This window comes from Lepus europaeus, chromosome 4, assembly GCF_033115175.1.
Source record: "Lepus europaeus isolate LE1 chromosome 4, mLepTim1.pri, whole genome shotgun sequence".
Taxonomy (NCBI): domain Eukaryota; kingdom Metazoa; phylum Chordata; class Mammalia; order Lagomorpha; family Leporidae; genus Lepus; species Lepus europaeus.
Window position 1 is genome coordinate 4,052,033 of NC_084830.1, and position 19,673 is coordinate 4,071,705.

Sequence of the window (19,673 nt, forward strand, 5' to 3'; positions counted from 1 at the left end):
CACCCCTATTGGGCTTGCTTCCCCTGCGTCTGCACATCGCCTCCCAGCCCTGGTCCAGGCCACTGGGGGTGGTTCGTGGCTGCAAGGACACTAGTGCTCAGACATATTTTCATAGTCCTCTGTGGTCGTTCATGGGCCACTTTAATGCCTGCCTCCCATCAGCACTTTGCAAAGAAAAGCTGAGTGACTTTGCTCCCCTGCCACCTGCTTCCTACGTTTCTCTTTATTAAAATCTGAAGAAAGTATTCTCCTGTGACTTGAAAGACAGTGACTCTTCATATGATCCTCCTGATGCCTTTGAAATAACTTCCCCACCATTGCAAGCACTGAGTTCCGGGATCCCTCGCAGATTCTTATTTTCCTTCAGCCACATACACGGACTGAGCAAGCAGGAGGGGCTGTGACCCTTGCCAAGCTGTCAGCTGGGCATCAGCCTCCAAGGACCACGCAGCTGGCAGGGCAGGCAATGGGAAAGTAGCCAGAGTTGTAGCCTCCTGCTGAGGGGAGGGAGCCTAGAGTTCGTGTGGGGGCAGCTGGGGGGGTGTCTCATCCCGGGGTGGGGGTCGTCATGCGATGTCTGGGAGGGGCTTTCCGAACTGAGCATTGCCAGGGCTGTCAGGGAGGACTGAGGGAATCTCAGACATAGGGAAGCTTGCCACAAAAGCAAGGGGGTCTCAGAGACCCAGCACCTGGGTGGGAAACTGCAGGAAAGATCACAGCTGCCAGGTGCAGCCTGCAGGAGCAGAGAGGAGAGACAGGAGTGGGGGAGGTGAGAGGGGAGAGGCCAGGCTGGACGGGAGTGGAGTTGAGAGGTCATCTGGATGGGGCAGAGGTGAGAGGTCATCTGGATGGGGCAGAGGTGAGAGGGGAGGGGACAGGTCAGGAGTGGAGGGGAGAGGCCAGGCTGGATGGGAGTGGAGGGGAGAGGCCAGGCTGGATGGGAGTGGAGTTGAGAGGTCATCTGGATGGGGCAGAGGTGAGGGGACAGGTCAGGCTGGGAGGAGTGGGCTGTCATAGCAGGCATGTGAGCCGTACCCAGGAGGGGACAAGGATTGCGTTGTTGCAGGATCTTACACAGGAGCTGCTGTGGGGACCTGTGGCACCACGGGCCTCTCTGACTCCGTTCTGTGGTCCCGTGTACTGGCCGGTACTCAGTATGCGTCTCCTGTTTGGGTGGATGGAGGGACACCTGGGCCAGCCACTGAAAAGCTCTTTAGGAGGCTGTGCCGTGGACCCGGGGACAGCTGACTGAGGCCTGGAGGCTGCGGGGAGGCCGGTGCGGCGACTCCTCCACACTCCTAGGGCCTCCAGTAGAGAGCCGCTCCTCACAGGGTGTCTTTCTCCACACAGGAAATGCCCCAGTAGAGCCGAGCGCTGTCACTTCTTGACCAAGAAATGCCAGCTCCCAAGCCCAGGAGCATCGTGGGCGGCCTCCCAGGGAACGCCGTGGCCTGCCTTCTCGGGATGCTTCTGCTGTGGAGTGGACATGGCGGCTGCCAGGCCCAGCGGGCAGGTGGGCATCAGGCTGTGGCACGCTGGTGTCCGGCCGGCAGAGTGCACGTCCTGGTGTGAGAGAGTGCGTGAGGGGTGGAGGGAGGCAGAGCAGGAGAACGAGCCGCGCTCGGTCGCTGCTGGTTATAAAATGTTCTTGAGCCTCTCCATCAGGTAGGTGTGTGTAGGCCGGGGACCCTGCTGTGCTGTCCTGCTCTGGGAAGGCTTCGGGACACCTTCCTGGGAGCAGACACTGTGGAGTCCGGCCAGCAGGGGCAGCCCGGGCCCGAGGAGAACAGACCTGCGGAGGTTGAAGGCTGGGAGGGCCCAGGGGGCTGCTTGGGCTCTCCTCTCCAAGGGTCCCAGCCATGGGGAAAGCTGCCGGTCAGTGCTGAGCCAGGAGAGAGGGGACAGGAGCCAGCCGTGTCCCCAACACCCAGCACTGTGCCAGTCCTGGATGGGACGCTCACGGACTGCTCACAGGATGGCGGGGAGAGCACTTGTCGCTGGATGCAGGGTGTAAAATGCTGTCCCATTTCACAGATGAGCCAAAGAGCCCAGAGGCAAGGCTGTGAGTGAGGACACAGGGAGTGACCAGCTACGGCTTCCCTCCCTCCCTGGGTCTCAGCAGCGAAGGAGTTCACGTTGCTTCTGCAGAGGCTCACAGAGTTCCTTCCCGCGTTCTGCTTCTCCTGAGCTTCTCAAAGATGGTCATAACACTGGCCCGTGAGGAGCCTGGGCCTTCTGTGCTTGGCGAGCCGGCCCCAAGTGCACAAAGAGAGGCCCCAGCTCCTGTGTGCTCTTGTCTCCCACAGTAGAAGTGGGCCTGAGGGAGGCAGGCTCCTGCCAGGGGTGGCCTGCCGCAGTGCCCCCTCTGCACGTCACACTCAATCCCCACATGCCCACCGTCCATCTCTCCAGCCGCCCCCCCCCCCCCCGGAGAAACTGTGCAGCGAGCTCAGAAGGGCCCCTCGGCAATGCCTCCTGCACGAGGGAATCTTCTGCAGCCCTAGACTAATTTGCTGTAGGATTACAGCCCGCAGGCCGGACCCTGCCTGGCCCCCAGGAGCAATTATCCCGAGCAGGCTGGGACAGGATTGACCTGAGGACAAAAGCGTGACCTTCTGTGTCAGAGAGAAACTCCCCAGGAGTTATCTCTGAGCCCACACATCTGGGCAAACGCACTCCAAAGCCCTAATCCGTTAGGCTCAGTCCTGCCAGGCAGGGCTGTCACTCGGCTCCTGATGTGCCTGCTACAGCTTGGCATCTGAAAAGTAGAGGGCACAGTGGGTGTGGAATAGTCCAGGGTGGCCTTGGCTCAGCCCAGATAGGGAAGAGTGAGTGAGTGAGTGAGTGTGTATGTGTGTGTGTGAGAGAGATCATGCATGTATGTGTGACTGTGTGCATGTGTGTGAGTGTGCATGTGAGTCTGTGAAGATAAAGACCTTTGTTTTTCTGTTTTATGAACTTAATTCATTGCTTGCAAATATAAATCAGAAAAGACAAAATAATCAAATTCACTCCCAGCTGTTTGTCATAGGGAAGCCATGTTTCTCCTGTGCATTCATACAGACTTGCACACGCAGACAGGCAAATGTAGTTTTCATTCCAGAAATTCTGTCTTTTGAGGGTACTTGAAAAGTTCATGGAATCAAAAGATAAATTTATTTTGGAACAAAAGATGTTGAAATTCACCCATCACTTTTTTGTAATACACGTTTTCCATGAAGTTTCTGAAAAAACCTTTCTATGCATGCATTTCAAAATTTTTGCACCAAAATATTTTCTTTTAGTTCCACTTTTCATGAACTTTTTGAAGTACCCTCCTATTATTCAAAATGGTTTTCTTTTTTTAAGATTTATTTATTTATTTGAAAGTTGGAGTTACACAGAGAGAGAAGGAAAGGCAGAGAGAGAGAGAGAGAAAAAGGTCTTCTATCTGTTGGTTCACTCCCCAGTTGGCTGCAAAGGCCGGAGCTGCTCCCATCTGAAGCCAGGAGCTTCTTCCAGGTCTCCCACACGGGTGCAGGGGCAAGATGACTTAGGCCATCTTCTACTGCTTTCCCAGGCCATAGCAGAGAGCTGGACTAGAAGAGGAGCAGCTGGGACTCGAACCGGCACCCATATGGGATGCTAGCAGTACAGGCAGCAGCTTTTCCTGCTAGGCCGCAGTGCCGGCCCCAATATTCAGAGTGTTTTATATACAGTTTTTCACACCTACCACTGTACTGAAAAAATGGCTGAGTGTTGGTAAGCATTACCTTTTTTTTTTTTTTTTAAGATTTATTTATTTATTTGAAAGGCAGAGTTGGAGAGCAAGAGTGAGCCAGCTTCCCCAAATGGCTGCAATGGCCTGGGCTGGGCTGATCCAAAGCCAGGAGCTTCTTCCAAGTCTCCTATATGAGTGCAGAGACCCAAGCACTTGGGCCATCTTCCACTGCTTTCCATGGCACATTAGCAGGGAGCTGGATCAGAAGTGGAGTAATCAGGACTCAAACTGGTGCCCATATGGGATGCCGGTTCCTCCAGGTGATGGCTTTACCCTCTATGCTACAGCACCAATCCCAAGCATTTATTTAAAAAATATTTATTATTTGAAAGGCAGAGTTATAGAGAAAGTGAGAGAGAGGGAGGGAGGGGTATCTTCCATCCACTGGTTCACTCCCAAAATGGCTGCCATGGGCTCAGGTTTGGGCAAGGCCAAAGCCAGGGCACCTGGAATCCCACATGGGCAGCTGGGCCCCAAGCACTTGGGCCATCTTCCCCTGCCTTACCAGGCACGTTAGCAGGGAGCTGGGCCTCGAGGCCGTGCTTGAGCAGGATGCCGGCATTAACCTGCTGTGCCAGAACACTGGCCCCAGGTAAGGATTTCTGGCAGCTGTGGTGCTCACAGACGCACCGTGCCTGAATGCATAACGACGTATTTCAGTAATCCATAGGCCTGAGCCTGCAGACTGTCCCCAGCGTTTCCTTGGTCTTGCTGCTGTGCACTTCCTATGCGTTTAGCTGACGGTTTTCCTGGGGAAACCCTATATTTGGCATTGGCAGGTAAGAAGATGCCCTCCTTAATGAGGCTTTCGTAACCCTGAGAACGTGTCTGATGAGTTTCATGACCACTTGGTGAGCAGACACCTTCTCAAATTCTCATGTACCCTGGCTACCATCACTCTTTCTGCCTTTGCATTTTTTTTTCTTTGCCAATCTGATACCTTAACAAAGTGTTTTCTTGCCTTTTTTTAAAAAAAAATTTATTTAAGAAACCAAGAGATAGAGACAGAGTTCCCATCTGCTGGTACACTCACCAAGTGCCCACAATGGCCAGAGCTGAGCCAGGTCAAAACCAGGAGCGGGGGACTCAGTCTGGGTCTTGCGTGGAGATGGCAGGGACACAATTACTTGAGCCATCAGCTGCTGTCTCCCAGAGTGCTCATTAGCAAGAAGCTGGAATCAGGATGGAGCCGAGGCTCAAACCCCAGCTCCCCAGTGTGGGGTGTGGATATCCCAACCGGGGTCTTCACCACAAGGCCAACTCCCACCCCTCTTGCTTTGTTTTTGCTGGGCCAAATGTTTGTGCCAGGTGTTCCCAAGGCCCGCTCAGAGGCTGCTTGGAATGACCACACCCCATATTCTGGAATATCAAGAACATCAAGACTGGTGTTTCTTGCTAATTCCCTTGATGTTTGCACACACTTTGGAAAACACTTTTCTCATGTCATCTGAAAGTAAAATAGTTGAGTAAGCTTCCTGCACAGGGTTGCTGTTGGGGTGAAAAATGAATTACATAGCACTCTGTTTTGTTTAAGGCATCATATTGTTTCTGTGATATTTCATGTATAAAATAGAAGCATAGGATCATAAAAGCATTATAGAACTTCCATACATTTATATTTAAACGATACAGGCACAGTTTATCTGTTATCTTGGGGTGAAATACCATGAATGAGTTAAACATCCAACGAGAAAGCAGTGGCTAAGTCAGTTCTGTGCCCCCGTAGCCATGGAAACAGACAGACTCAGCCTGGAAATGGGTTTCCAGCTTATTGCCCATTGTAGCAAAGGCAGCTTCTTCCCCAGTGTCTGCCACGGCCATACCTCCAGCAGCAACTACATGGGAACAGCACATCATCAAGCTTGCATTCTCACCATGGCTCCACAATGGCTGTCTCCGTTGGATGGGAATAGTTTAATGTAGCGGGTTTTTTGGACATGTATTTGGAGCAAGTTTAAAAAATAATGAAAATATTATGAAGCCACTCTTGAGCATCAGCTGCCAACAGAGAGGCTACAGGGTTGGGGGTCTCCGCACAGGTTCATCTTTTTAAGGGCCCTCACAGCAACCCTGGGGAAAACTCATTACAGCTGCCATGTGAGAGCTGGGGAACCCGCATCCAGGCCACGAGCCAGGGGAGGGGCAGGACAGCAGGACCTGGCCCCTGGTCTGAGAGACCCCAGCAAGTGCACCCTCAGCCCCGAGGACCTGCCCTTGGCACTCCATATGCCCTCCCTCTCGCCCTGCAGGTTGCAAGAGCGTCCACTACGATCTCGTCTTCCTCTTGGACACCTCCTCCAGCGTGGGCAAGGAGGACTTTGAGAAGGTCCGGCAGTGGGTGGCCAACCTGGTGGACACCTTCGAGGTGGGCCCCGAGCACACCCGCGTGGGCGTGGTGCGCTACAGCGACCGGCCCGCCACGGCCTTCGAGCTAGGCCACTTCAGCTCCCGTGAGGAGGTGAAGGCGGCGGCTCGGCGCATCGCCTACCACGGCGGCAACACCAACACCGGCGACGCGCTGCGCTTCATCACCGCCCGCAGCTTCTCGCCGCAAGCCGGTGGCCGCCCCGGGGACCGCGCCTTCCAGCAGGTGGCCATCCTGCTGACCGACGGCCGCAGCCAGGACCTGGTGCGCGACGCGGCGGCCGCAGCACACGCGGCCGGCATCCGCATCTTCGCCGTGGGCGTGGGCGAGGCGCTGCGGGAGGAGCTGCACGAGATCGCCTCGGAGCCCACGTCCGCGCATGTCTTCCACGTGTCTGACTTCGACGCCATCGACAAGATCCGTGGCAAGCTGCGGCGCCGCCTGTGTGAGAGTGAGTGGGGCTCTGTCCTTTCCCTGGGCGGTGCCCTCACTGGGGTCCCTTTGCAGAGATGGGCGGTGCAGCAGGGCACACAGACAGCAGGTGCAGAGGTGGGCGGAGCCTGCCATCCCTAGGTGCTGCGTGCAGCAGGTGGCACCCTCACACTCTCACACTTGCACTGCTATGCAGGAACATCACCTGGCTTGTCTTTGCCAGGGACAGAGGCAGGGAGACAGAGGCTGGAGGGGCTGGGGAGGGCTGGGTTCTGCACCCACCCACCCAGCAGCAACTTGGAGACCCGTCTTCCTCTCTGAGTTGGGAACATGCATGGCCCAGAGCTACCAGAGTCAGACTTTGCCAGTGAAGCCCTCACCCAAGCAGATAGTAGGGTGCCTTGTCCTCTCCCGAGGGATCTCAGTGTCTTGTAGAAGGGGCACACACAGGCCCTGTGAGCTACACTTGAACCCTGGAGTCAGCCGTGTAGCCAGACGGCCAGTCCCAGATGACAGAGGCTGTTGACCTGGCCCCTTCAGAGATGAGGGAGGTCTCTAATGTGTTTGGACTCAGTCATTGTGGCAGGGGAGGATGGGGGTGGGGAAGGAGGTGGAGGTGTGGTTGGACAGTGAGCAGGCAGAAAGCCTGGGGCTCTGGGCTGTGACCCGGAAGCCCGTCCCCCAGCATCCTGCAGGCCTCGTTCTGAGGACAGCCGCGCCCTGCCCAGGGAGGGTGAAGTGGATTTCCCCAGCTGCAGCCTGGTCTCCTGCTCCTGCCTCTGCTAGCATCTTGGGGTGGCATTTGTCCTCCATGGGTCACAGTGGATGCTGGTCACTTTCCTCTGCAGGTCCAGCAGGGCAGTACCTTGAGCTGGTGGGGCTGGGAGCTGAGTCAGCCCCACCTCTGCTGGGGAGCCCACGGCGGGGGTTGGGGCAGCAGAGCGGGTGGGCCTGGTCCCAAGGGATGTGCCTGGCCAGCTAAATGATTTGGGGAACTGGGATGGCCCCCTTGCATGTGTGGTTCTTCTCTGCGTTGGCTTCTTTGATCTCCACTGATTTATGCCACCGAGACCTATCTGAGGTCTGCATTTTGTGTGGCCTTGTGCTGATTTTGTGGTCTGTGGGAGTAAAGCTGAATCAAGCCACAGCAGTATCCTGGGCTGGGTCCTCATGTGCTTGGTGGTGCTGGGAATTCTGTTGCTCCTTGGAGGAAGGCGGTGGGGCTCAGGCCGTGCACGGCAGTAAGGGATGCCGCTACATGGCCTTTGGCTGGGTCACATAGGGACGGGTGAGCTCTGTTGGCCTGTCGGGGTCTCCACAAAGGAGGGTCTCATGTGCTTAGGTGAGGATGTTGGCGAGCTTTATACAGGGGTGTCACATGGTCAGCGCTGTGTAAGGGTGGCATGGTGGCGAGCCAGAGAAAAATGGAGGCCCTTTGCAAGGGTGTCGAAGCTCACAGCGCTGTGTTTTGGGAGAGATGGGGCATTGGTGATTGGCACATTTCACAGAGGAGGATACTGAGGCTGGAGGGCTCAGTAGGGTTACCTCCCCTGGGGTGTGCAAGGCATTGGCTGTGGTGTAACGTGGTAGCTTCATCCGACTCTCGTCATGGGCACAGATGTGAAAGCTGATCCTCTGGAACACTGAATGCTGGGATCCTACAGGGCGCAGCTGCAAGGCCTGGGCCCTCAGCAGTGGGGCAGGGTTGTTGGGGGGCTGCTGGGATGGGAGAGTGACTTAAAGGAGAAAGCCCAGGAGGGCTGGGGCGATGGGTGCGTCTAGGTGCACAGTGACCTGAAGAGCTAGGCACAGGGCTAGTCCAGAGGTGGGTATGCTGTCGTCGCTCAGGGGCAGAGAATCCATAGCTGTCATTCCAGGATGCCCTGGGATGCAAGGTGCTTCTTGCCCAACATGCCACTAGGCTGCCATCCTGCCAGGCTGGTTCTAGCTCTGGGCAGGGCCGACTCTAGACTCTGAAGCGCTTCTGGGCCCAGGGGTGGCTCTGAGAAAAGCAGTGACAACCCCAAGAGGTCAAGTCCCTGCGGCATACTGCACAGTTAATATAACATCTGGGCTGGGGACAGACCCAGACCTGAGCCTGCTTCTGCTGCGCCTTCAGAACACAGGAGTGTTTTTGGTCATTGGACCATTAACCATAGGGTTGTAGGTCATTGTCTAGTTTCCTGGAATCTGAGTTTTCCCTGCTACCAGGCAACACTGTTTCTCTCTCCTGCTTTCCCCAATATGGTAGTGCTAGAAATAGCGCCTACAGTGTACCTGGTGCAATGAATGCTTCGCGGCTGACAAGAGGCAGGGACCCTCCTGCCCCCTCCTGCCCCCTCCTCCCCTTCTGCTCCGATGCCGATGCTGTCGATGGGGAATGGAGGTGCCTGCTTCCAAGTTGGTGCTCTTTGCATGGGCTGGGCCACTGAAGGCTGGATCCCAGGACCAGCAGGCTCCAGGGGGCTGCCCTGCTGGGGGGAGGCTGAGTCTGGAGCCAGAGCACAGGAAGTGAGTAGCCAGAGTCTGGGGTTCTCCTCTGTGTGTATGCTCCATGGTCACCTGTAGCCCTTCCCTGTCCACCTGTGTCTTGGGACCTCAGGAAGCCTTTGTTTATCACTGTGCTGAGAGCTGTGTACAGTGCCACCACCATATCCTGCCGCCCATGTCACAGCTGCAAGTGGGATGGCTCCACGCTCATCATGTTTTCTGACTCCCGCATGACGAGCTGTATAACCACACATGTCGGTCAGCGTGTGCAGCAGCTGTGTGTGCTCTGAGGATCCCTGGCTCACCATCAAGGCACCTGTGCTCAGAGACCCTGAGCTGCTTCCCATGGTGGCCCAGCTAGCCAGGAGCAGAGTGGGGAGGGGGTATTCACCTGCTGTGTCTGAGCCCAGGTCCTGGACTCCTGTGGTTAGCTGGGATAGTTAAGAGGCATCTTTAAATCCACATTCCATGGGCGCCTCACTAGAATCCTATGTGCTTTCTGAGCCATCCTACTTCATGCTGATCGCTCTGAGACACCCAGAGGCTGAATGGCCCCTCCAGGCTTCCAGGGACCAGGTGCCAGTCTTCATTCATTCAAAGGCCCCTCCTGACAGTGAGAGCCCTTCCCACGCTTTGCTGGGCAGAGTTGTTGGCTCCTGCCCGGTGCCTGGCACAGAGCTGACACGTGCACAGCAACCAGCAGCTGCCTGTTGAGTGACAGGGAAGTGGACTTGAAGGAATCCTTATCCCCGTTTCCTAAGTGAGCTGGAGCCTCCACTCTCTTGGACGTGCAGTCCTGCCAGCTACAGCGACGGCCAGGGGTATTAAACATGCACCACGCACGTCAGCCCCACTGCCTCCTCTCCCAGTGGCCTCCCCTGAACTCTGCCACGGTGCTGGGAGCACCCGGTGTCCTCTTGGCCCCTCCAGGGAAGCATCTCCATGCCACGGTACCAATGCCCGCTTCTCTGTGGCCTGACAGGGCCTTGGGGATTCCATGTCACCCTCAGCTTCCTGCTCTGTGTGGGGCGGAGGCTGTGGACGGGGCCTGGCCTCAGAGAGTCGGCTGTAATTAGGCGCCTTCTGCAGCCTGGGCTCCATGCTGGCCACAGAGCAACCTTTATATAGCGTATCGGGCCGCCGTAAGTGGGTCTGTGGAATGCCAGTTGGCCGTGGCTGGGAAGGCCTCCGCCCACTTCTATTCTGGGGATGTGCTATGGTGGTCCTCTCCTTCCCCCTGACCCATGGCCAGGAGCACTCTCCCGAGTCTGGCCTTTTAACTCCTGGGCTCAGGCGGGGCTGGGCTAGGGGAAGAAGGAGCCTGACCTGTGGGCATCTCTCTGTGTCTCTGTCCTGTTGATGGCCACCTTCCTGTTCCCATGAGAGTCCGGGCGACCGGGGCTGTGCTTGCCAGCGAGGTGGGAAGTGGAGGGGACAGAGGCCTCCTGTGTGTGAGGGGACAGACTTGTGGGTCACCGTGCTTCTCACTGGGAAGTGTCAGCACTCAAGCGTGGCTCTGCACACTGGCTGTGGTGGGACCCTGCGGAGTGCTCAGTGCCGCGTCTCCGGCCCTGGAAGTGGTGCTCGGCCCCAGTTGGTACAGGGCCGCCCGGCCCTGCCCCTCACTCCTCCTTGTGGCCAGAGGACAGGCAGCTGGACCTTCCCAGCACTGACCCCACGGTCAGGGTCACTTACAAGCGCTTCTGGACTTCTCTGAGCACAAACACTGGCAGTTGACTAACAAGACAGAGCTCTTGACAGCAGCTGTGTCGGGCTGTTTTTCAGTGTGGATTTTACTGAGCCCTGTGCCACCTTCTCAGCAGTGTCTGAGGCTGAGGCCTACCGTGGTGACCTGGAGACCAAAGGGTCATCCCAGGAAGGAAAGGAGATTTACTTCACATACAACCCATGTATGCACACCTCACACACACACACACGAGGGTCACCTCACTTACATACCAACATTCACATCACATTCATAACACACTCATCTAACACGTGCCTCACCCACACCTGATAGACACCACACACACACACTTCACATACAATCAACACACACAGAACACACACCTCACTGCACCTCATGTACACTCAACATACACCCAACACGTGCTTCATACATCTACCTCATACACATCCCCAATATAGGCCTCGTACATATACCCAACATACACCCCACACATAGAAGCTCCCCCATACCATACACCTCACCCACATCATATACCTCACACGTCACACACACCCAACATACACCTCACACATAGAAGCTCCCCATACCATACACCTCACCCACATCATATACCTCACACGTCACACACACCCAACATACACCTTACACATAGAAGCTCCCCCATACCATACACCTCACCCACATCATATACCTCACACGTCACACACACCCAACATACAAGCTCCCCCATACCATACACCTCACCCACATCATATACCTCACACGTCACACACACCCAACATACACCTCACACATAGAAGCTCCCCCATACCATACACCTCACCCACATCATATACCTCACACATCACACACACCCAACATATACCTCACACATAGAAGCTCACCCATACCATACACCTCACCCACATCATATACCTCACACATCACACACACCCAACATACACCTTACACATATTTCACATACCTTCCCAATATACCTTGTACATACATTTCACACACAATCCACATACCTCACATACAGAGCACATATCCCTTCATATGTGTGCCCCACCTATATCTCACGTATATACCATGCACACCTCATCATATGCATACCATGCATATATCACATACACCACAAACAACATGCACAAACCCACATACACACATGCGTACACATTTCTCACACACTTGCATGAAATGCATGCCATACACCACACCCACATACACACATCAACACATAGCATTTGCTGTGTACACATGCACTATGCAACCTACTCCACACAGCACATACATATCACACATATACATATACCTCACACACACACACACACATGCTCACACACACTTATATACTATGTACACCGCACATCCAACATACACATAACACACCTCACACACACACACACCACATCCACACTGACCACATACCAGGAACACAGCACCACACATATGGCACAGTACACGCACACAAATGCCATACACCACATGCACACACACACCCAGGAGACATACACACTGTATACCACGCAGCCTTTGCTCACACACACACACACACACACACACACTTCTGGGAGCATGCATATGACCACAGAGTGACCCACCCAGCTGGGTGCGTCCCAAGGCCAGGGAGGCATCGGCGTTCCCAGAGCCAGCTGTGGGTTTGGAGCTGCCACGTCCGTGTCTGTGGCTTGGCCCTTGGGACCACGTCTGTGCCAGTTCCCACCCTTCACCTAAAGGTCAGTGCAAGTTCCTCTTGGGAAAACTTGTTATGATCGACGGCACCCCCTAGCGATTAGTAACTGGGTTACTTAATTCTGATCAGATGCCAGGAAATTTTATTAGAACATTAATGATGAAATCTGAGAAACACCCATCATTTATTTTTAATTGATTAATTTTTAATTTGTGTGGTTCAATGGAAGCCAAAGTGAGCCTCCCAACTCTGCCCTGCCAGTTTCCGGCTCTAAGATGACCTCGAGATGACCAAGGGGCCGGCTGCTGCAGGCCCTGCCTGACTCCTGTCTGCCTGAAGCCGCATCACCCCGACGTTAAAACCAGTGGGTTGTGCCGGCCCAGGGCTCTGCCTGCTGTTGGCCTCCCTGAGCCCTGGGGCAGGTGCCCCGGCTGTTTACGGCGACGCCGTCTCACTTGGCTCTCAGGGGCGTGGGTCGTCATTTGTTTTTCCCATCATCAGTGGTCCCACGACTGGGGGGTCGTTCATTTTGCTTCCAGCTTCCCGGTTCTGGTTTTTTGAGACAACACAGCAAGAGACTTCTTGGGAATGAGCTCTTTATGTACATGTGGCTTTGCCCCTGCAGGTGCATTGTGTGTCAAGGCACACGGTCAGGGGTCCCTGACAGACACAGGGGACGACGCTGGTCAGCCACAGCAGCTGGAGCCGGCTCCCCTGGGCCAGCCCCAGCACTGCTCATTCCCAGCCAGTGTGGACCAGCTATGGAGCCCCTTTCTGCCTGGGTTCGCCATCTGTCATGGGGGGTGATGGGAGCACTCCCTGGCTGGGTGTGTGTGTGAGCACCCGGGGCCTCAGCGCTGGGCCAGTGCTTGGTGCATGGATGGCACAGCTTGTCTTCTTGCTGTGTGCATTTATACACACACAGATAGGTATGTTTGTGTGTATAATCTGTATATACAGGTGCCTTGCCAAGTTCCTACGAAATCAAAAGATAAGTTTGTTTTGCTGCAAAAAAATCTGACATCCGTGCATCCAAAGACTTTTCAGAAAGTTAATGGAAAGTGTGTATTATGAAAATAGTACGTGGGTTTCATTATTGTTTTACCTTTTTTAAGATTTATTTTATTTGAAAGGCAGAATTAAAGAGAGGCAGAGGCAGAGAGAGAGAAAGAGGTCTTCCATCCACTGGTTTACTCCCCAAATGGCTGCAATAGCCAGAGCTGAGCCAATCTGAAGCCAGGAGCTTCTCCCAGGTTTCCCACAAGGGTGCAGGGGCCCATTCACTTGGACCATCTTCCACTGCCTTCTCAGGCCACAGCAGAGAGCTGGATTGCAAGTGGAGCAGCTGGGACTTGAACCAGCGTTCATATGGGATGCCGGCACTGCAGGCGACAGCTTTACCCGCTACGTCACAGTGCTGGCCCTGTAAACTTATAATTCCATTTTCCATGAACTGTTTGAAGTACCCTGTGTGTGTGTGTGTGGGAGAGAAGAAGAGAGAAAGGGAGGAAGGGAGAGAGAGGAAGGGAGGAAGGGAGGGAGAGAGAAAACATGTATATGTAACCAGAAACATGCTTAGGGCAGCGGTTCTCATTTTTTCTTTTTAATTGCCATTATCTCCCCAAAAGGAGCCTGTGAAAACCCCCGTGATATCCAGGACCATGGTGGGTTGGGGCCTTGCAGAACTGAACCCTAGCCAACAGCATCAGCAGACCTAGTACCTGTCCAGCAAAGGCTCCTTTAGAACAAGGTTCCAGGTTAGACCATGTCCTGTGTCCTCTTGTTGTCACATGTCATCACTGGGCCACTGCTGTGACATCCAGGGGACCCAGTCGGCCACCTGCCAGGCAGCAACTTCAGGCAGTGGCCTCACACCTCTGGACCTTGTTTTCCTCATCGTTAAATGGAAATGATGCTTATCCATCAGGCGAATAACTGGTTTTTCCTGCTGTATCATTGTTGTCGTAGTTCGTATTTTATGGCAGTCTTATTTTCTCTATGTAACAAAGGAGATTCTGAAAAGTGTCCCCGAGTCACGTGTTGGCCCTGAGCTCCCGTGGCAGCAGGGGGACCCAGCAGAGTCCATGCGCCCCTCTGCTGTGACTTCCCCAGGGGAAGCTGAGCCCATGCAGGAAGGGGAGAGCTTGCTGGCTTGATTGCTGTGCATGGCAGAGGACAGCCTGCAGGCCAGATCTGGCCGGACACCAAGTTTTGTAAATTAAGTTTTACGGGAATCCTGCTTATCGACATGTGTGCGTAGGGTCTGCAGCTGCTTTCCCAGCAGCGTGGAACAGCAGACACGGCCCTCAGAGGCTGACCTGTGTTCTCTCTGGTCCTCCAGAGAAGGCTGGCCGAGTCCTGGAGGTGTTCCGACGATTGCGAGTCTGAAGCGGCTGCTCCTAGCTCAGACCTTGGATAGGAAGCTTTGTGGGGGCCCCACGGTGGGGCAGATGGGGTTCCAACTAGAGGGCTACTGTGCTGTTCCTTTCTGTGTCCTGATCGACACGATGCATAGCCAGCAAATCCTTCCCCGCGACATTGACTTACAGGTCCTCCTGTGCCTGTCATGTCCGGGGTTCCATGTATGTCCTAAAGCAATCCTTGTAGCCTCTTGGGTCTTGACCTCGCTCCACACCCCTGTGAGTGTAGAGGGGCTTTGAGCTCAGATATGAATCAGTGCTCCCCTTGCCAATGCCTGGTCCTGGGGCCTTGTGCCAGCCACGTCACTGTCCCCGTGCCATCCACCTCATTTGCAGGAGTCGGGTCACACCCCAGTGTCCAGCTCATGAGGTCTGATCATGCATTTCACGTGGTCGTTCTAGTTTTGAGTTGATAAACGGATAATCCATAGTATCCACAGCTAAATTGATACTTGCAAAACACTTGTATACATACACGGAGACAGCCTGTAAATACACGTCTATATATAAACATAATTACATTCCCAGAGAAATCCTGGATTTTTGAGCTGCTTTCATGTCACGTGCCTAGCCGCGTCCTAGCTGAACTTGTCTTACACTTGTCAGGGGGCCAGCGGGGACATGGGGTTATACCACGTCTCGGGGCTTTCCAAGCATGTGGCTGATTCATTCCAATGCTTCTGATACAACCTCACGCTTCTGGGAAGACTGAAGGAAAACAGTTGTCACAGCTGCATGTTTCGGGTGCCGTGTTGTGCTGTCAAACGCGTCTGTCTTGTCTTTGTCCTTGGGATTGCACTGTGGTTTCTTTGCATTTGCGGTGCACACATATCCGTTCACTCACACATGATCATACACACATCTCAGCTGATATGGATATACACTCAGGGACACGGGCATGTACTCTCATAGACATCCACTGCACGTGCCCATCTGTGTATACACCCTGATGTGCTTGTGTGTGTATACACTGCTGGCCCCAGGCATGCACACACTCTGATGCCCCTGCATGTGCAGACACCGCTGATCCCATCCATATGCACACTCAGATGTACATGTGTGCACACACACTGCTGACCCCATCCATATGCACACTCAGATGTACATGTATGTGTACACACACTGATGACCCCATCCATACACACACTCAGATGTACATGTGTGTGTACACACACTGCTGACCCCATCCATATGCACGCTCAGATGTACATGTGTGGACACACTGCTGACCCCATCCATTCACACACTCAGATATACATGTATGTGTACACACTGCTGACCCCATCCATATGCACACTCAGATGTACATGTGTGCACACACTGCTGACTCCATCCATTCACACACTCAGATGTACATGTATGTGTACACACTGCTGACCCCATCCATATGCACACTCAGATGTACATGTGTGTACACACACTGCTGACCCCATCCGTATGCACACTCAGATGTACATGTGTGCACACACACTGCTGACCCCATCCATACACACACTCAGATGTACATGTATGTGTACACACTGCTGACCCCATCCATATGCACACTCAGATGTACATGTGTGCACACACACCGCTGACCCCATCCATATGCACGCTCAGATGTACATGTGTGCACACACACCGCTGACCCCATCCATACACACACTTAGATGCACATGTGTGCACACACACCGCTGACTCCATCCATATGCACACTCAGATGTACATGTGTGCACACACACTGCTGACCCCATCCATATGCACACTCAGATGTACATGTGTGCACACACTGCTGACCCCATCCATTCACACACTCAGATGTACATGTGTGCACACACTGCTGACCCCATCCATATGCACACGCAGATGTACATGTGTGCACACACTGCTGACCCCATCCATTCACACACTCAGATGTACATGTATGTGTACACACTGCTGACCCCATCCATTCACACACTCAGATGTACATGTGTGCACACACTGCTGACCCCATCCATATGCACACTCAGATGTACATGTGTGCACACACTGCTGACCCCATCCATGCACACACTCAGATGTACATGTGTGCACACATACTGCTGACCCCATCCATACACACACTCAGATGTACATGTGTGCACACACTGCTGACCCCATCCATACACACACTCAGATGTACATGTATGTGCACACACACTGCTGACCCCATCCATTCACACACTCAGATGTACATGTGTGCACACACTGATGACCCCATCCATACACACACTCAGATGTACATGTATGTGTACACACACTGCTGACCCCATCCATATGCACACTCAGATGTACATGTGTGCACACTGATGACCCCATCCATACGCACACTCAGATGTACATGTATGTGTACACACTGCTGACCCCATCCATATGCACACTCAGATGTACATGTATGTGTACACACACTGCTGACCCCATCCATACACACACTCAGATGTACATGTGTGCACACACACTGCTGACCCCATCCATACACACACTCAGATGTACATGTGTGCATACACACTGCTGACCCCATCCATGCACACACTCAGATGTACATGTGTGTACACACACTGCTGACCCCATCCATACACACACTCAGATGTACATGTGTGTACACACACTGCTGACCTCATCCATATGCACACTCAGATGTACATGTATGTGTACACACTGCTGACCCCATCCGTATGCACACTCAGATGTACATGTGTGGACACACACCGCTGACCCCATCCATGCACACATTCAGATGTACATGTGTGTACACACACTGCTGACCCCATCCATACACACACTCAGATGTACATGTGTGTACACACACTGCTGACCCCATCCATATGCACACTCAGATGTACATGTGTGCATACACACTGCTGACCCCATCCATGCACACACTCAGATGTACATGTGTGTACACACACTGCTGACCCCATCCATACACACACTCAGATGTACATGTGTGTACACACACTGCTGACCTCATCCATATGCACACTCAGATGTACATGTATGTGTACACACTGCTGACCCCATCCGTATGCACACTCAGATGTACATGTGTGGACACACACCGCTGACCCCATCCATGCACACACTCAGATGTACATGTGTGTACACACACTGCTGACCCCATCCATACACACACTCAGATGTACATGTGTGTACACACACTGCTGACCCCATCCATATGCACACTCAGATGTACATGCATGTGTGCACACACTGCTGACCCTCAAAAGGGGTGTTTGGGCCAATAAAGATGCTTTCTTCTGTCCCCCAGCCTGGAGCAGTCTCCATGCAGTTATCCCCAAGGAAGAACCTTACTGAAACGCTGGGTCAGCATTTTGAGTGTCCATCTGCTCTTGTGTAGCAGCTGCTCTCATGTTCAGTTGTGCCAGATGTAGTAACAAACCCATGGACAGGGTGTGGACTTGTTCAGGAAGGTTCCTATTTGCACCAGCCTAACTACCTGACTTGTACATGGTTGTCCCAGAGGGCAGGGGGAGGGTGACAAGGAGGTGCTCACTGGCACTGCTGTTCCTGTCAGGCAGCTGGGAGTGCAGGGTGCCCTGCGGGGCGAGGTCTGGCCCCTTAGCACCTGCTCTGTGTGTGTTTTCTACCGCAGACAGCTCCTGTCCTGGAGCCTCACCGTAAGGAGCAGAAAGACTGCCTGCCTGCGCTCGGTCTAGGCTGCCAGTGAGACCCTCAGGGCAGAGAAGGACTTGCTGGTGGGAAAGGAGACCCGGATGCAGAGCTGACAACTTGCCTGCAGCACCTCTGCTCTCAATGAGAGCCTGGCGGGCCTGGCCAAGCCACGCTGTACATGCCGCTGGGGCCCTGACCCACGGGAGAACACAGCAGGTGGCCTGCTGGGTGCATTCTGGAATCCCCACCCTCCTCACTGGGCAAGCGTGCCCACAGGTCGCCTCACAAGCACGCTTAGGTTTGGGATCCTCCGAGGACGCAGTGGGGCCCAGGGGAGTCACACCCTCGCTTCCAGCCCCACTCCAAGGCCTGGCCTCCTTGTCCCTCCTGCTCACCCTGTGGAGGGCTGCACCCTGAGATACAAGATGAAGTTGTCCACTGGCCCCACAGACAGCTTCCTCTAAGCCCCTCCATCCACGGGGAACACAAGTGGCCCCATCTGCCATCAGGGGAACGGAGGGACAATGTGCCTTCACTTTTGGAAGTGGGCGCAGGTCCCAGGAGCCCAGTATAGGGGCGGGAGGTCTGGGTGGGTGTGCTCCCTCGATGACTCCTCTAAGGGGCAGGGTGACCCTGGAGAAGGTCCGAGAGGGCCCCCAGGTGCATCCGTGTCTAAGGGTAGCAGTGCCCTCTCCCTCACTCTCCTTTCCCCCTTCTTATCCAGGGAGGTGGGCAGCCAAATGCAGAGAACATAGCGTTTGAAATCCCATAGAGCTCGGTTGTGAACCCTTTTCTGTGTGGATTTGGGCAGAGATTTAGCCTCAGTTTCCTAAACTGGAAAACAGGAAACAAGGGGCTGGCATCGTGGTGTAGCAGGTTAAGCTTCTGCCTGCAGTGCTGGCATTCCATGTGGGTGACAGTTGGAGACCCAACTGCTCTGCTTCCAATACAGCTCCCTGCTGATGTGCCTGGGAAAGCAGCAGAAGATGGCCCAGGCACTTGTGCCCCTGCACCCATGTGGGAGACCCAGAAGAAGCTCCTGGCTCCTGGCTTCCTCCTGGTCTAGCCCTGGCCATTGCAGCTATTTGGGGAGTGAACCAGTGGGTGGTCTCCCCTCCCTCCTTCCCCCCTCCCCTCCCCTCCCCCTTCCCCTCCCCCTTCCCCTCCCCTCCCCTCCCCCTTCCCCTCCCTCCCCCTTCCTCCCTCCC

General features: G+C 54.3%; 1 protein-coding gene across 1 annotated transcript in view; it reads left to right on the forward strand.

The window, feature by feature from the left end:
* The first annotated feature begins 1,395 nt into the window (after window positions 1–1,395).
* COL22A1 (collagen type XXII alpha 1 chain) overlaps window positions 1,396–19,673 on the forward strand; it is a 241,976-nt gene continuing 223,698 nt past the window's right edge. Inside the window, exons 1-2 of the mRNA XM_062189414.1 lie at window positions 1,396–1,513; window positions 6,010–6,576. Of these exons, the coding sequence (XP_062045398.1) occupies window positions 1,396–1,513; window positions 6,010–6,576 (685 nt within the window). The remainder of the gene's footprint in view (window positions 1,514–6,009; window positions 6,577–19,673) is intronic.